Source organism: Petromyzon marinus, chromosome 57, assembly GCF_048934315.1.
Source record: "Petromyzon marinus isolate PM22_M1 ecotype Great Lakes invasive population chromosome 57, UKy_Petmar_22M1.pri1.0, whole genome shotgun sequence".
Classification (NCBI taxonomy): Eukaryota; Metazoa; Chordata; class Hyperoartia; order Petromyzontiformes; family Petromyzontidae; genus Petromyzon; species Petromyzon marinus.
Window position 1 is genome coordinate 6801861 of NC_133723.1, and position 15145 is coordinate 6817005.

General features: G+C 53.1%; 1 protein-coding gene across 1 annotated transcript; it reads left to right on the top strand.

Moving 5' to 3' along the window:
* The first annotated feature begins 166 nt into the window (after positions 1-166).
* Positions 167-14270, top strand: FKBP8 (FKBP prolyl isomerase 8). The gene is made up of 10 exons (XM_032975864.2): positions 167-357; positions 2648-2990; positions 5277-5433; positions 6391-6560; positions 6894-6982; positions 8920-9143; positions 9676-9851; positions 10294-10371; positions 11198-11335; positions 11926-14270. The coding sequence occupies exons 2-10, from the start codon at positions 2664-2666 to the stop codon at positions 12010-12012; spliced, it is 1446 nt and encodes a 481-aa protein (XP_032831755.1). The 5' UTR covers positions 167-357; positions 2648-2663; the 3' UTR covers positions 12013-14270.
* The last annotated feature ends 875 nt before the right edge of the window (positions 14271-15145 follow it).

Sequence of the window (15145 nt, forward strand, 5' to 3'; positions counted from 1 at the left end):
TTTAAATTAAATGAAAGGAAAAAAATAATTTTATTTTTTTAAATTAAATGAAATATTTTTTTAGTTTTTTTTATCTACGTGACTTAACCGAATAAAACCAAAGAGTAGGGGGCAGAGGGGTTGGGGCAGGCTGGGGGGGGGGTAGAGTGGGGGCAGGTGGGGGGGGGGTGCAGACGGGCGAATCGATGCACGAGGCGAATTCCGACACCGCGGATCGAACTTCGATGGAGGAATCGATCGGTGACGTCTAAAGGACGCGACGCCGCGGCGAGCGGGGTGAGGTGGTGGAGGGGTCCCCGACGAGGAGAGATCTGGAAACAGGGTCGGGCGTTAGGGGGGCCCCTAAAGCAGCGCCAGGTAGCCATCCGCGCCCCCCACCCCCTCCTCGGTCACCTACTTTAAGCCTCCACGCGCTGCCATCTTCGAGCGAGAGAGACGGAGGCCGCGCAGAGCGCGCGCGTCCGTGGCTCTCTGTGATGCCCCCCCCCCTCTGTGATAGCCCCCCCTCGCTCTGTGATGTCCCCCCTTGCTTTGTTATGTACCCCCCCCTCTGTGATGCCCCCCCCGCTCTGTGATGTCCCCCTTCGCTTTGTCATGTCCCCCCCCTCGCTCAGTGATGTCCCCCCCCCTCTGTGATAGCCCCCCTCACTCTGTGATAGCCCCCCTCTGTGATGTCCCCTCCCTCGCTCTGTGATGCCCCCCTCCTCTGTGATGTCCCCCCCTCTGTGATGCCCCCCCTCTGTGATGTCCCCCCCCTCTGTGATGCCCCCCCCTCTGTGATGTCCCCCTCCCCCCCCTCTGTGATGCCCCCCCTCGCTCTGTGATATCCCCCCCTCTCTGTGATGCCCCCCCCTCGCTCTGTGATGCCCCCCCCCTCTGTGATGTCCCTCCTCCCCTCTCTCTGTGATGTCCCTCGCCCAGTGATGTCCCCCCCCCCTCGCTCTGTTGTATATATTGTTTTAAAATTATGAAATGAAATATTGTCAAGTAATGAAAGTTAATTATGTTAAATATGTTAATGTGTAATTAAGTGTTATTACCTATACATGTGCACAAAGTGTAATTAAGAATGTGTTGAAAATTTTTTTGATTTGTGTGTGTGGATGTGATTATTACGCGTGATTATGTGTTTGTGATTGAGTTATTACGTGGTGTCACGATGTGTTTGTGATTGAGTTATTACGTGGTGCGATTATTATTGGCTGCCGTTGTCTAGGGGTATGTACGTGTGATTGTGATAATGTCAATGATTCTCGCTTTAACAATTCTGATGTGTAATTATGACAGGTCTCGGGATTCGGATCTCGCCGCAGGATACAGTTCCGTCATTTATGACAATGATGCACTCGGAACCTGTTTTTAATCTCAGCAATTTTAATGTCACTCTAACATCAAACTCTTGTCAACAGGAATTAATAATAGCAACGACAATACGAATGCAAATATACGTACTCATCAATCCATAGGAAATGACAACAAAAACAAGTATTACTCATTGTTTTTTTCGGTTAAAACAAGTATTGGCTAATATTGGCTAACATTCACGAGCACGTGATGAAAAAAAACAAAAGGCAGACACAAAATAGCGATATCCATATGGAAATGCGTGTCCAAAAAAAAAATATGCGTATCAAATGGTCAGAAGCATCAACATTCGGATCTCACGATCACGTGATCAAAGAATACTTACAGGTTAACCCACAACAACTGTGCCAATGTCAGCATACGTGTTAAAAAAAAAAAATTATTCTCATCAAATGTTTAGAAAGTATCAAAGAATATAATTGCAAGATTATGCGATTAAAATTAAAAAAAGCTCATCAAAATTATCGGATTAATGCAGGCAAATGGGTTCATGAAATAAATACTTATCAAATGGTTAGAGGGAGATCAACGATCGAATCTCACAATCACGTGGTTCAACCAGGGCAATAGGCAACACCTCAAAATGGCAATATTCGCACAGAATGCGTTCTCATCAAATGCGTACCAAATAGTTCGAAAACGTCAACGATCGGATCTCACAATCCCGTGATTAAAATTAAACAATAGGCTGTGTCTCGTGGTAACGCGACCATACACAATTCCCTTGTTATGGTGTGTGAGGCACGCAAGCTGAGATTCTTCTAAGCCCACAAACTGTGCAAGGTTCAGTTAATAATAGTGAGTGCGTGTAAATGATTCGATGATGCCCACCGCACGCTTTCAATGCGTCGTGCTTTGCTGTTGACGACGCGCATCTTGTCAATGAATGTGCCTCATCGGTGGTTGTGTGACGAGAACGCCTCCTTCCCCCCTCTCACCGCCGCCATAGGAATGTGGAATTCTCACCACTGGCTCTGCAGGGCTGTACGGTACACGGGAGATGAACATCGCGGCATTGCTTTTACTGTGGTGATGATGATGATGATAATAATGTGGATTGATTTCTATTTACTCATAGGGATTTTCTGTTGGTTTATTTCACCATCAAAACCTCAATGTATAGGTACGGTAGTTCAATGTGTTTTTCGATTATTTTTTTTCCCCATCCAAAAGATAGTTTAGCAAACTGGTGGAGCCACCCGGCCACCTGTGAAGAGAAAAAAAGCATCTCAATATTGGACTCCCAGAGCTTCTCTACACCGCCATCTGCGTGCGTGTGCAGGTGACAAAACCAGCAAATGGAGGGTGCGGTGTCCCCACCATCGCCTCCGTCATCATCGCCACCGTCGTCACCATCGTCGGAGGAGGAGGAGCAATTCCTCCACGTCTCCGCACACGATGTGCTCGACCCAGATGAGCAGCAGGGGTCCGCAGAGGGCAAGGGCCATCGGGAGGAGAAGAAGCAGGAAGGGTCCAAGTCGGTAGAATGCGCGGGGGGAGAGGAGGAAAAGCACGACCCCAGCGAGGAGGTGGTTCAGCCCACTGACGACCGAGGAGTGGAGTTGGACGATGACGATGATGACGACGACACAGGAATGCCACCTCTCGAAGACACGAAGCCGTTGGTGAGTTCTAGATCGAACGTGTCTTATTGTCACCCAATCATCAGAGTTGAGGTAATTCTGTTAATAACTCGTCTACATTGTAGATCAGTAATACTAAACTACAGGTTTGCAGGTGTATGTGTGTTGCTATATCAGTGTAACAACTACCGGCATCGACCCCCTCAGTGGGCCAGGGAAAGGTCCTTCCTGACATGGATTATTCAACATCGCCTTGTTGAAGAGAGGCTTCCGGAACCCCAATGTAGTTTCATTTCTAGGCAGTCCTGCACAGAGGCCATATCCTCTGTCAGTTTGCTACAGCAGAGATGTAGGGAATTTCAACTGGACCTACATCTCTGCTTCATTGATCTGGTCAAGGCCTATTGATAACAGCAGTAGGCCAGGGCTCTGGGGGTTATACTTTGTGCTTTTGGGGTCTCGGACTTACATTAAAGTGTTCAAGGCAAGCCCGGGTAAAGCTACGTGGCCGCGAGCCGGAGCCATTCCATGTTCACTTTGGAGTGCAACAAGGATGTCCTCGGGCTCCTACATTATTTTACGTATTTTTCGACCACGTTCCAAAAGCTTTCCATGGCTTTACCAGAGGAATTTCCATGTGGTACAGGTACAATGGGAGGCTGAACGATGTCCGGGTACGGTCACGGGATGGCTCCCTACTGATCAACCATGTTACGTATCCTGATGATTTGGTAATTGCTGCTCACTCTGAGAAAGAGTTGGAGACTCTAGCTACTGAACCGGGAGTGTACCATTATGAGCATCACTCCAAAACGAAGTACCTAGCTGGGTATGTTATGTGCTTGATGTCTTGATGTCTAGCTCTGCTTTGGCAGCAGAGGTCTCCCTCCAAATCAGTCGAGAGCGGCATTACCTTTTTATCAGCTGCGTAATGTTGTGTGAAAGCTGCTCTGTCTGTCGCTCCATACAGAGCTCCGTGTTTTCTCGGCCGTAGTTCTGTCCTCCCTTCTCTACGCTTGCAAAATGTGGGCCCCTCTAATGGAACGTGTCAGGTCGGGTAGAGGGGGCTGATGTAATACAGGAGGATGTGGAGCTGATTGGACTTGCCGAAGAGCGGTACCATTGGTGTCAAGATCAGCTTCTATGGAGGAGGCTCTTGACAGTCGCTATTGGGCAGTTGGAGGCAGTTGCTCTCCAACAACAGTGGAGTGTAGAGGAGCGACACTCAAAACAACGAGCGGAGCGCTAGGCAGTTAACACACAGCAAGTTGGCACAGTAGGGAGCAAAGGTGGTGTGCATCTGCCAGTGATCTCAGTCAGCCTATAGGACCAGGGTCTGTTCCGTGACCTCCTCCTGCCAGCAAGCCTCCAACATTTTGCGTCGCCTCAAAGGGCACGTCACCGCCACTTAGTGGCAAATGGCGGCTGTTATTGCTGTGTGAACGTGTACATACCTATCTGCTTATAAATTAATGTGTGCTGTTTACATGTGTGTAATGAGCGACTTCCACGACACGCCGCGTAGAGGGTACTTCTTTTATTTCTTACACGGGCACAACACAGGCCAACCTGATCCTTCTCACTCTGAGTACAACACTTAGAGATTAATGTCTCTACTGGCTACACGCGCACATGGCCGATCACTCGGCGTGGTCCCACCGCCCTCACTCGGCCACGCCGCTGGCCGGCGGCGTTGACGATGACGGCGATGGAAACCCCGCAGGAGATCTTCCACGTGGCCGGACGACGGAGAGAGATGACGGCGAGCAGCGACGCAATCCGGACCCAAGACTCCACACACACGAACCCTGAGCGCTGGTCCCCACCCCCGCTTATATCTCCCCAGGCGCGGCTAGGCTCCGCCTCCAGCCACGCCCTATTGTGAAACCTTCGAGCAGGTCCCCTGGAGCATCTTGGCCAACCCCGCCTATTACCTTTGCCCCAGATACCTCTCCCTTTCAGATTGGATGTTGTCTTAGCGGTGCCCGTACCCGTGCTTCCCTTTCCCAGCCAGCAGGTGTCATCATGTCATTACACGTGTATGCGCGGACTTACAGGGAGCGGTACTGGAGCGGTTGGCGCACCGCGCTTATGAACCCAGTGACGTGAGTTTTATTCCTGGCCAAGGCTAACACCAGTGGCAAGTGATACCTGAGCCCATCCTGGGCAGAGTGTGAACATCACTCCTGTTATGCTAGCCACGCTACCCCCACAGCTGCCTCGAATGTTAAAGGTTCCGGTGGGGATATTTGTCTACATGTGAACCTATATCCATTATTAATGCGTAATGTATGAACCTATGTCCACGTGTGTGTGTGTGTGACCCAGGCTAGTGGCGGAGAAGCGCCCCCATCCCACGAAGACGGAGATGGTAAATCTGGAGATTCCGGCCAAGTCCCAGGGCCCAGACCGGACCCCGCGGGAAACACAGACTCCGCCACCGCCACCGCCACCACCGCACTCGACCAGTGCATGGACGTGTTGGGTGGGTTTCGGGGGGGCTCGAGTTCTCGCCTCATGTCTTTCCTGGTTCCTCTGTTGGACTGGCGTAGGCAGCACGTGACTCGTAGTGAGAGATGTCCCGAATGTGGTGTGAAGTAAAGGTCAGGGTGGGGCGGGGGGAGGGGTTACTGCTAGGCCGAGGCAGCACCGCTGTTATGTGGGATGACTGCTGTCACTCGAGCATGTGGAGAGCGAGGGGACGGCCGGGTGGCGTGGGAGTCAGAGTGCTGAGCTGGCACATGTGTGTCTGTGTGTGTGCGTGTGTGGGGAGCGGTGGTGTAGCGGTTAGCGCGCTGCCCTACGAACCTGGCGTCCCGAGTTCGATTCCCACTCACGGCCAACACCAGTGACGATTATTTGAACCGGTCCTCGGCCTCCCTTAGGTCGACTCAGTCTCAAATGAGTACCTGGTGCGATGTGTAAACATTGCCACTAGGGAGACAAAGGCAGCTGGGCGTGGTGCTGGCCACCGACCCCTTCTTGTACCGTTCCGGCCTCCATGGGTGCTCGCTTAAACACAACTTGCCCCAACAGTCTGTTACAGGCTATACGGGGATCTTTGTCCGATTTTTTTGTGTCCGCGTAAACCTTTTCGGAAGAGCGGTCGTGAGCGGTTGGCGCGAACTGCGCTTCTATTTCGGCAAAGCCGAGTTCATATTCCCACTCGTGGCCAACATCCTGGGCCTCCCCTAGCTCCACTCGGACTTAAATGAGTACTTTGTGCAGTGTGTATAAAGGTGAGTACTGGGGAGACAATGGCCGTGGTGCTGGCCACCCACCCCATTGTGTAGCCGTGCCACCCTTCATAGGTGCTACAGGCTAACAGCACTTGCCCCAACAGTCTGTTCAGGCTATACGGTGGATCTTTGTCTCCGTGCAAGTCTCGCTCAGTTTCACCCTCCCGTCCCCCCTATCACCTGCGTTGCCGTGGCGACTGCAGGTAACGGGCTGCTCAAGAAGAAGGTGCTCAGGGAGGGGCAGGGAGACGAGTCACGGCCGCGGCGGCGACAGGAAGTCACGATGCGGGTGAAGAGCATGCTGGGAGACGGCACAGTGGTGGATGAGCAGGAGGCGCTGCGCTTCACCGTCGGAGATGGAGACGTCATCCAGGTGAGGGCGTCCACCCCTACCCAACCCTACCTGCCCCAACCTACATGGTCCCTACTGGTTCCCTGATTAAATCTGATGGTCTCTGATAGTTCCTGATGGTTCCTCGTGGGCTTCTTTATGACTCTCGTTGGCCTTAATGGTCCCTGATGGACTTCCGATTAGCACCGCAATTGGCTACATACGGAGGGAAAGAAGTTCAACATGCATGCATACATGGTCTCAAATAGTCCGTTATGATCCCTGACGGTGCCTTAGACTCTTTGACGGTTTCTGTTTGCTCATTTTGGTCCCCGTTGGTCTTTGTCTTTGGTGGGTGCGCGTGTCTGTGCTTAGGCCTTGGATCTTTGTGCGGAGCTGATGGCCTTGGGGGAAGTCGCTGAGATCACTACGGATGCCAAGTACGCCTATGGAGCACTGGGCAGGTGAGCGGCTTGGTGTTGGGTGGGGGGGCATTGGGGGGCAAGCCACAGCTCCGTGCCAGCAGCCACTCCTGCAACCTCTCAGCTCTGTGGCTAAGAGCGCTTGAGCCGGTACCGCTGAGGTCCGGGGTTCGAGTCTAGGTCACAGCCACCTGTGATTTAAAACTGGGGTCTGAAGTGTAGCACGGTTGCCCTATGTACGGCGCGAAATAAGTTCTGCATACATACACAGTCAGTGGATGATCTCATGCCCGGGTCACCAATGACATTAATTTGGCTACAGGTCTGAGAATTAATAAAAATGCAGTTTTATTTGCGCGACGAACAGTTACTCTCGGTCGTAGAGCAGGTTGGAAAGGATGTCGTCCTACTCTGTGAACCGCAGGTCACAAGGATGGGAACTCGGAGGTAGCTCTGTAAAATCCGCTTCTGTGGGTCGTTGTCTAACACGGAGGGTCGCACCGCTCCGCGAGAGTTCCGAGGGGGTTCCCCGTCTCTTGACGTGACACCAATAGCGCAATCGAGATGAAATCGGGGTAAAAATGTTTTGGTTTAGAGATGGCAGGGAGTTGTGGGCAGAGACCTGACGGGCAAAGTGCCGTCTGACACAAGTCTTGATCGAGGGGAAAAAAAAAAAATCTAAAATAAATCATGGTGCGGTGTTCTCTGACGATGTCGGATAATGACGCCGATGATGATGGACGAATGGACGACGAAGGTGCCAAGGGAACTTGTACCGCACACAGCACTCGCTCACTCTTGTAGAGAACGACTCGGAGACGCAAGGAACCACAGACGAGTTACCAATTTCCGCTGACAATTTCCCAATTTCCTGAGCTCTGCAGTCCTCTCTGTGTTTGAGGACGGAACCCGTCCACGAAACAGGTCATTAAGTGATTTGGTCGTAAAGCGAGTATAGGAAATGCATGTTAAAAGGATGAATTAATTCCGATAGCATCGCAAGTTACCCTTTTTCACCCACAAAATACTTTATACATAAAGATACTAACAACATTATAAACGCACAATTAAAAGAAACATGGTTAATCAATGCATTAATTCATATTTACTGTACTTGCAACAAAAATCTTACCTTTGGCAAAAAAGATGACTGGCAGACACTGAATGCAAAGCATGCCCCAACGCTCATGAATGGACGCCGCTCATTGGCCGAGGTCTGGTCAGACCACTTTGCAGCTCGCCGATTGGCCGAAATTGGCGGTCACGTGCTCGTCTTAAGCCATCTTTAATGGAGGAATTGTCGGTAAGTGAACACATTGGGCTCTATGGAGGCCCGTGGTTAAGCGATTAGTTGTTAACAGGGGTGGTCGTTAAGAGGGGTTCTACTATACACTGCACCACTGTACGCTGCACTACTATACACTGCACTACTATACACTGCACTACTATACACTGCACTACTATACACTGCACTACAATACACTGCACTACAATACACTGCACTACTATACTGCACTAATATACACTACACTATACACTACTATACACTGCACTACTATGCACTACTGTACACTTCACTACTGTACACTTCACTACTGTACACTTCACTACTGTACACTGCACTACAGTACACTGCACCACTGTACACTGCACCACTGTACACTGCACAACTGCCACTGCACCACTATACACTGCACCACTGCACCACTGCACCACTGCACACTGCACCACTGCACTACAATACACTGCACTACTGTACACTTCACTACTGTACACTGCACCACTGCACACTGCACCACTGCACCACTGTACACTGCACTACTATACTATACACTGCACATTGGGCTTTATGGAGGCCCGTGGTTAAGCGATTAGTCGTTAACAGGGGTGGTCGTTAAGAGGGGTTGTACCGTGATGAGTATTTACACGCGGAGTGAACGACCACGACGAACAATGTCGCCGTGGGCACCTGCTCACAGCCTCGGGGTGCCGGCGGTACCGGGCGGCGCCACGCTGGTGATGGAGGCGGAGCTGGTGGCGGTGAGCGACGCGCTGGACGCGGGCTCCCTCCCCGTCGCCGAACGCGCCGCCCTCGCTCACCGCAAGCGCGAGCGCGGGAACCACTACTTCCAGCGCGGCGACTACACGCACGCCATCGCCTCGTACGACCGCGCCATCAAGATCGCCGACACGGAGAGCGCCGGTGAAGCGCCGCAGCCGCCGCACTGTTGTCACCGTACGCTGCCGTCGTCATCCGTCACGGGCGTCGTCATCCGTCACGGGCGTCATTATTTGGTTGGGATATGCGAAGAGCGACGGTCGTTCCGCACCCCCCCCCTCACCATCTCCTGCTGTGAAAACCTGGCAGGGCCTTGCTGAAAAAGTCGTGATACTCGATGAGGCTTTCTTGGGTAAACAAATGGGATGCTGATAATCATCGCCGGTTTTTCCATTGTCAATAATCATCATCCATCGGCGTTGTCGCTGGCTTCATCCGTTTATTATTCCGTCATCCATCCATGATCATCATCCGTCGATCCATCATCATCCATATTTTAACGACCATCATCCATTCTATAGCCATCATAATCAGCATGTTCCATCCATCATCGATCTTCAACGTAACGGTGGCCGTGCACGCAAACGTGACCAAGGCATAACGGTCGCTCGTCTCTCTACCCACAATCCCTTCACCACCACCACCACCCCACCGCTCGTTACCGCGGGCGCGGCAGTGGCGGGGAGCGAGGACGAGGACCGCTCCCCGCTGCTCGACGTCAAGCTCAAGTGCCTCAACAACGTGGCGGCCGCGCAGCTGCGCCTGGACCAGCGCGACGCGGCGCTGAGGTCGTGCGAGGCGGCGCTCGCCCTGCAGCCCGACAGCGTCAAGGCGCTCTTCCGCAAGGGCAAGGTGCGTGGGGGGGAAGGGGGGGGGGGGGACAGGCTCGCCCCGCCGATCGTCCTCCCGCCTGCCCCGTGATGCTCGCTCATTTGCTCGCTCGCCTGACGCTCTCGTGTGTACGTTGAACTTCTTTCGCGCTGTACCTAGCCAACCGTGCTAGTCGGAGACTGAGCGCTTACTTGCCTACCGCTTGCGCTCTTGCCCGCTAATTTTCTTTTGCTCACTTTTTGCCATTGGATCACTCCCCTGCCTACTCGCTCACTTGTCAGCTGCTTGCTCGCTTAACCAGTCACTCAATTGTCCATTCCGTTTACTCTCCCGCTCGATTTTGCGCACGCTCGTCTGTCCGTCCGATCCATCGCTTACCCTCTCGCTCCCCGGCCTGGGTGGCCAACACTTACCCGTGCCCCCCCCCCCAACCCATCCCCACTCCGTGTGTCACAATGGACAGGTTTTGGCACTGCAAGGGGAGTTCTCGCAGGCCGCAGACACGCTCAGGAAGGCCCTCAAGCTTGAGCCGTCTAACAAGGTGCCTGCGGAGAAGCGCGACGTCACTCGCGTCACATCCGCGTTCCTCACCCCCCCACGCAGACTCTGCACCGTCCTCGTGGAAAACCAGTAACAAGCAGGAATCTCCGCTTGCTCACAATACAATAGATGACTTGTCGATCCCTTTATGTAAGAAGACGTCACGGGATCTCTCACGTCGTCCACCGTGAAGCAGACTGCGCGCGGCATTTTTCGTTGAACTCGCGCACGGCATTAACCAGGGCGGCCGCCGGATTTGGAACCGCGAGCCTCTGCAACAAGCGGCTACCGTGGGACCGCATCACCGCCACGATCGCGTGCCGACCGGTCGTTACTGCTCGTGAGATGACTGCGTGGAGCAGCGGTTCGCACACCGCGCTTTAAACCCGGCCACGCAAATCCGATTGGGGGCGCCATGGTGGCGAGATGTTTACCACCTCGCCTGGTGCGCAGGAGGTCGTGGCTTCGATCCCAACACCTGTATTTGTGGAGTTTGCATGTTCCCCATGTGGTCGTGTGGATTTTTCTCCGGGTCTTCCGGTGTTTTCCCTTCACACTGAGAATCAGCATCACGCGTTTTGGAGTATTTTGGCTGCTATAAATTTGCACGTGATAAAGCCGCGTCGTTGAGCCATCATTTGTGGCCAGTTTGCTTCTGAAAGAAAGAGCTACATAGCACAGTTGCCCCCCCCCCCCTTACCTGGTAAAAGAAAACATACTTTAGTTGAAAGCAAAAAAAAATAGATTCCCAGCTACGACCGCGGAGCTGAGACACGCGCCTCTCTGGCGTCTCACCAACGGCTGCCGTTGCGTGGTCCTCGCGACAGACGATCCAGGCGGAGCTGCACAAGCTGAAGAGGCAGCGCAGCGAGCAGCAGGCCGAGGAGAAGACGCTGTACAAGAAGATGCTGGGCAACATGGCCGTGCCTACCGACGATGCGGAGCGCGGGAAGCCGGGCTCCTGGGTAAGCACCTGCGCACGAGCGCGCACGCATGCACGCTCGTAAAAAACAAAGGTCTCCCGTATAGCCCTTAACAGACTGTTGGGGCGAGTGCTGTTAGCGGTACACGAGGGGGTTTGGTGGCCGGCACCACGCCCGGCGATGTTTACGCACCGCACCAGGTACTCATTTGTGGCCGAGTCGACTTAGGGGAGGCTCGGAACCGATATTTGTCTATTGGCCGCGAGTGGGAATAAGACTCGTGCCCCCCCACCCCCCCCCCCCTGTTAAATGAGCACCTGGTGCTGTGTGTCTAAACATCAGCGTTTGGGAGACAAAGGCGGCCAGGCGTGGCGCTGGCCGCCCACCCCCAACATGTGGCACAGTGCCGGCCTTCATGGACGCTCGCGCACGGCACTTTCCGCAACAGCCGGTGTAGGCTATATGGCGGTGCTCTGTCTCGTATTTGTCTGTGTGCGTGCGTACGTGCGTACGTGCGTACGTGCGTACGTGCGTACGTGCGTACGTGCGTGTGTATGTGCGTACGTGCGTGCGTGCGTACGTGCGTGCGTGCGTACGTGCTCACCCGCGTCGTCATGGCGCCGTGCGTGTAGGGCCTGCCCTGGAAGTGGGTCTTCGGAGCGGCCACAATCGCGCTGGGAAGCATCATCGTCTCCATCATCGTGGCAGCCAGGAGCTAGGTGGCGGCACCTCAACGCTCCCCATACGAACCTCCTCGCCTGCTCCACAATCGCCCTGCGGCCCCTCCAGGAGGGGGTAAACCCTTGCCTTCGGCACCATCCCCCCCCCCCCCGAAACCCACCGCACCCTCCGTCAAGCGCCCTGCCACCCTCCCGCCACACCCCACCCCTCTCCCTGATTCTCCTTGCCCTGTCCGTCATATCCGGTTAAACTCGGGGGGGGGGGGGGGGGGGGGGGTACCCCCCCCCGGTCACGCGGTCTTGAGCAGAGGGGGAGATTTTTGGGCAGTGGCTGTTTCTGGTGTTCGGCGTGGTATCCGACGGAGCGCTTGGGAGCGAAACGTCGGACATTGTGCCGAATGACGTGTCAAAGCACATCGGGGAGCCGAGCAGCACAACCGAGATCATTCCCCGCGGTGGGTTGTTAACTTTGTCTTCCCGCTTCGGGACGTTTTGGGAAGTCTCGGCACGGGGGTGGTTGTGGGAGTGGGGGGTGCCGAGGTTGCAGCGCATGTTCTTTTACTTCGCCGCTTCACAATCGTTTTGCCAGTTGGTTCTTGTCTTGGGATGAATTCCTTGAATAATACGACGACGATAATAATAATTACCTTCTTTGTTAACCTCGGCTGTAATGACGCGGTGGGACACCGACAGAGGTTAATGTTTCACTATTTCCTGGATCCGCTGGTAAGACCGGAGGAGGTGGCACTTGACTTCGTATTCGCCACAGTCGCAGCCAGAGGTGTACACTGGATGGCGGTGTGCCGGGTGCGGAAATATTTTCTGGGGTCTTCGACTTGGGGGCAAGATGCGGCTAAAATGAATCCCTGGACTCGAGAGAGCAGAATGCGGAGATCGTGCGATTCTGGCTCTCTGGCTTATGTGGTCAATGTGTGGCTCCGAAAAGTGATTATTCCCGAGGCCAACCTTTAAGGCAATAATAATAATCTGCTTCCATGCTGGTGCTGTAATAACGTATGCATGCACGGTCGTCGTCGTTTAACTAACCGCATTAGTAGGGGTGGCAGCAACGTTCTTCGTGCCTCGGTTAATATCGACCACTGAGGGTCACGCGTGGCAGAATGGATGTCGTATTTTGGATCGTGTGATTATTGGATCTGCGTCCCACTAGAGGCGCTGGTACCGTGCGCGGCAATGTCAGCCGAGTGGCTTTCGCTGAATTGGGTGTCGCGACAGATTTATGGATTGTCCCACCCCGAAATCCGCGGTGCGTGCTTTGCGTTGTGATGACAACCCCAAGTGCACCTTCGGTTGTACTTCACATTCAACCCAAGTAACTTTTACCCACCAATGCGCCCATGTTTTGAGTCGATTCAAGTCTGAAACCGCACGGAACACATTGTTTTAGGGAATAACCCAAAAGTAATTAAAATTCGAAAGTAAAAAAAATCTATATATATGGGGCAAGCTGGTCAGTCGTAAGGAACGCTTGAGAAATTTTTCAGTCCCAAGGAACGCTTGCAAGCATTTTTCAGTCCCATCGAACCAGTGGCTCATAGCTGTTGATTGTGAAGCCGGTGCAGCTGCATATAGGGGGCCCAAGTGCCAGGCTCTGAAGAGAAGGGGTTAGGACGGGGGGTTTGGGCGGGGGGCGACGGTGCCCATTTCATTCCTTGTATTGGAGGTCGATGAGTTGAACAAAAGCAAGTAACCTGAATCAGAGCGATCGCAAATGTGAATCTCTACAAGCGTGGAACTGGGTCCGCGTGAAACGCCCTTCACGCGACGTGTTCAACGTTACTCGGGCGTAAAGTTCGTCGGCAAGTCTACCGATTGAGCCCCTGGGCCTCTCACGTGACCAGACTTTGTCTCTGTGGTCTGGGGGTGCGAGGTTGAGGACTAAGTTATAACCAGGATCGAGTCGACCCTGGCCAATTGTCCACCCTGGTCAATTGTCCACCCATCCACCGGCCTCCGTCGGTCATCTGCACCAAACTCTGGGTCTCCGCGCTTCATCAAAGTTGCTCGAACTGCAGCGTTCCAGAGGACAAATGTCTCCGATTTCCCCGTGGCTGCTCATGGTACTAATTGCCTGGCTATTGCCCCCACCCCCCCCCCCCCCAAAATTTAAGACCAAACTTTTTTCCACCGTTTTTTTTGCAAGTACTTCCGTGTGTCTGGGGAATCAACGGGGATTACTAGTTGTTGTGACGCGTCCTATTTAACGTTAATACTATGAATGATCTGTATAAATGTTTATCGAATTATTTGGAAATAAATTAATTACATAGTCTGTGGATGGTGTCTTTTAGAGTTGTATCTGTGATGACAGTGGAATCCATGCCGCTCGAGGTTGCTGCGATGCATCTTTTTAGGGGCGGGTGTTTGACCCCCCCCCCCCCCAATGCTAATTGCAGAGGTTCACGGTTCAAGCCCAGTGGGCGCCCTGCTTAATACTGTTGAAGCGTTTCTGTGACAACCTTAAAATGCACCTCAAGCGAAGTCACGTAGATTCAAACAACTGGCAAATCTATGCTCTTGATCGACCATCATGGGAGGGCCAAAATAAAACAATGTAACTCAGCAGTTTGAGGCCGAGCGAAGAGTTGATAGCCAGGAAAGGAGCACGCCGCAAAGCACATTACAGTCTTGATTTGAAGCTTTCGTGACTGCAGGAATCCATACTCTCTGGTTCGACAAAACTAATTCAAGCTCCTTTACTTGCTTATTTCTCCAGCCCCCACCCTTCCCTGCACGCCACAAACCCTCAAACCTCCCCTCTCTCCCCCGTGGACTCCTACAGCCACGATTCGACAAAACCTCCTTTCCCCCCCATTCCCGTGGCTATATAAAGCAGATAATTTTCTCACCTGAAGACGGACGCTTGTGTTGCGACCGAAACGTCGTTTTTTTATTTTATTTTTCTATCTACGTGACTTTACCGAAAGAACCAGAGAGTAAAGCACACAACAGAGACAGAGACGAGTGGGAGCTCCAGGATGGACCATCCTGGTGCCCCCACTGTGCCAAGATCTGCAGGTCACGGAGTGGCCTATTCAGCCAACTCCCGGACCCATGGCCAGCCAAGGTCCAACTCACAACACAGACAAGCGACACCTGGAGGGAAATCACACTCGACCACGAGGGATCCCAGAAGAAGACTGTGGGCGTA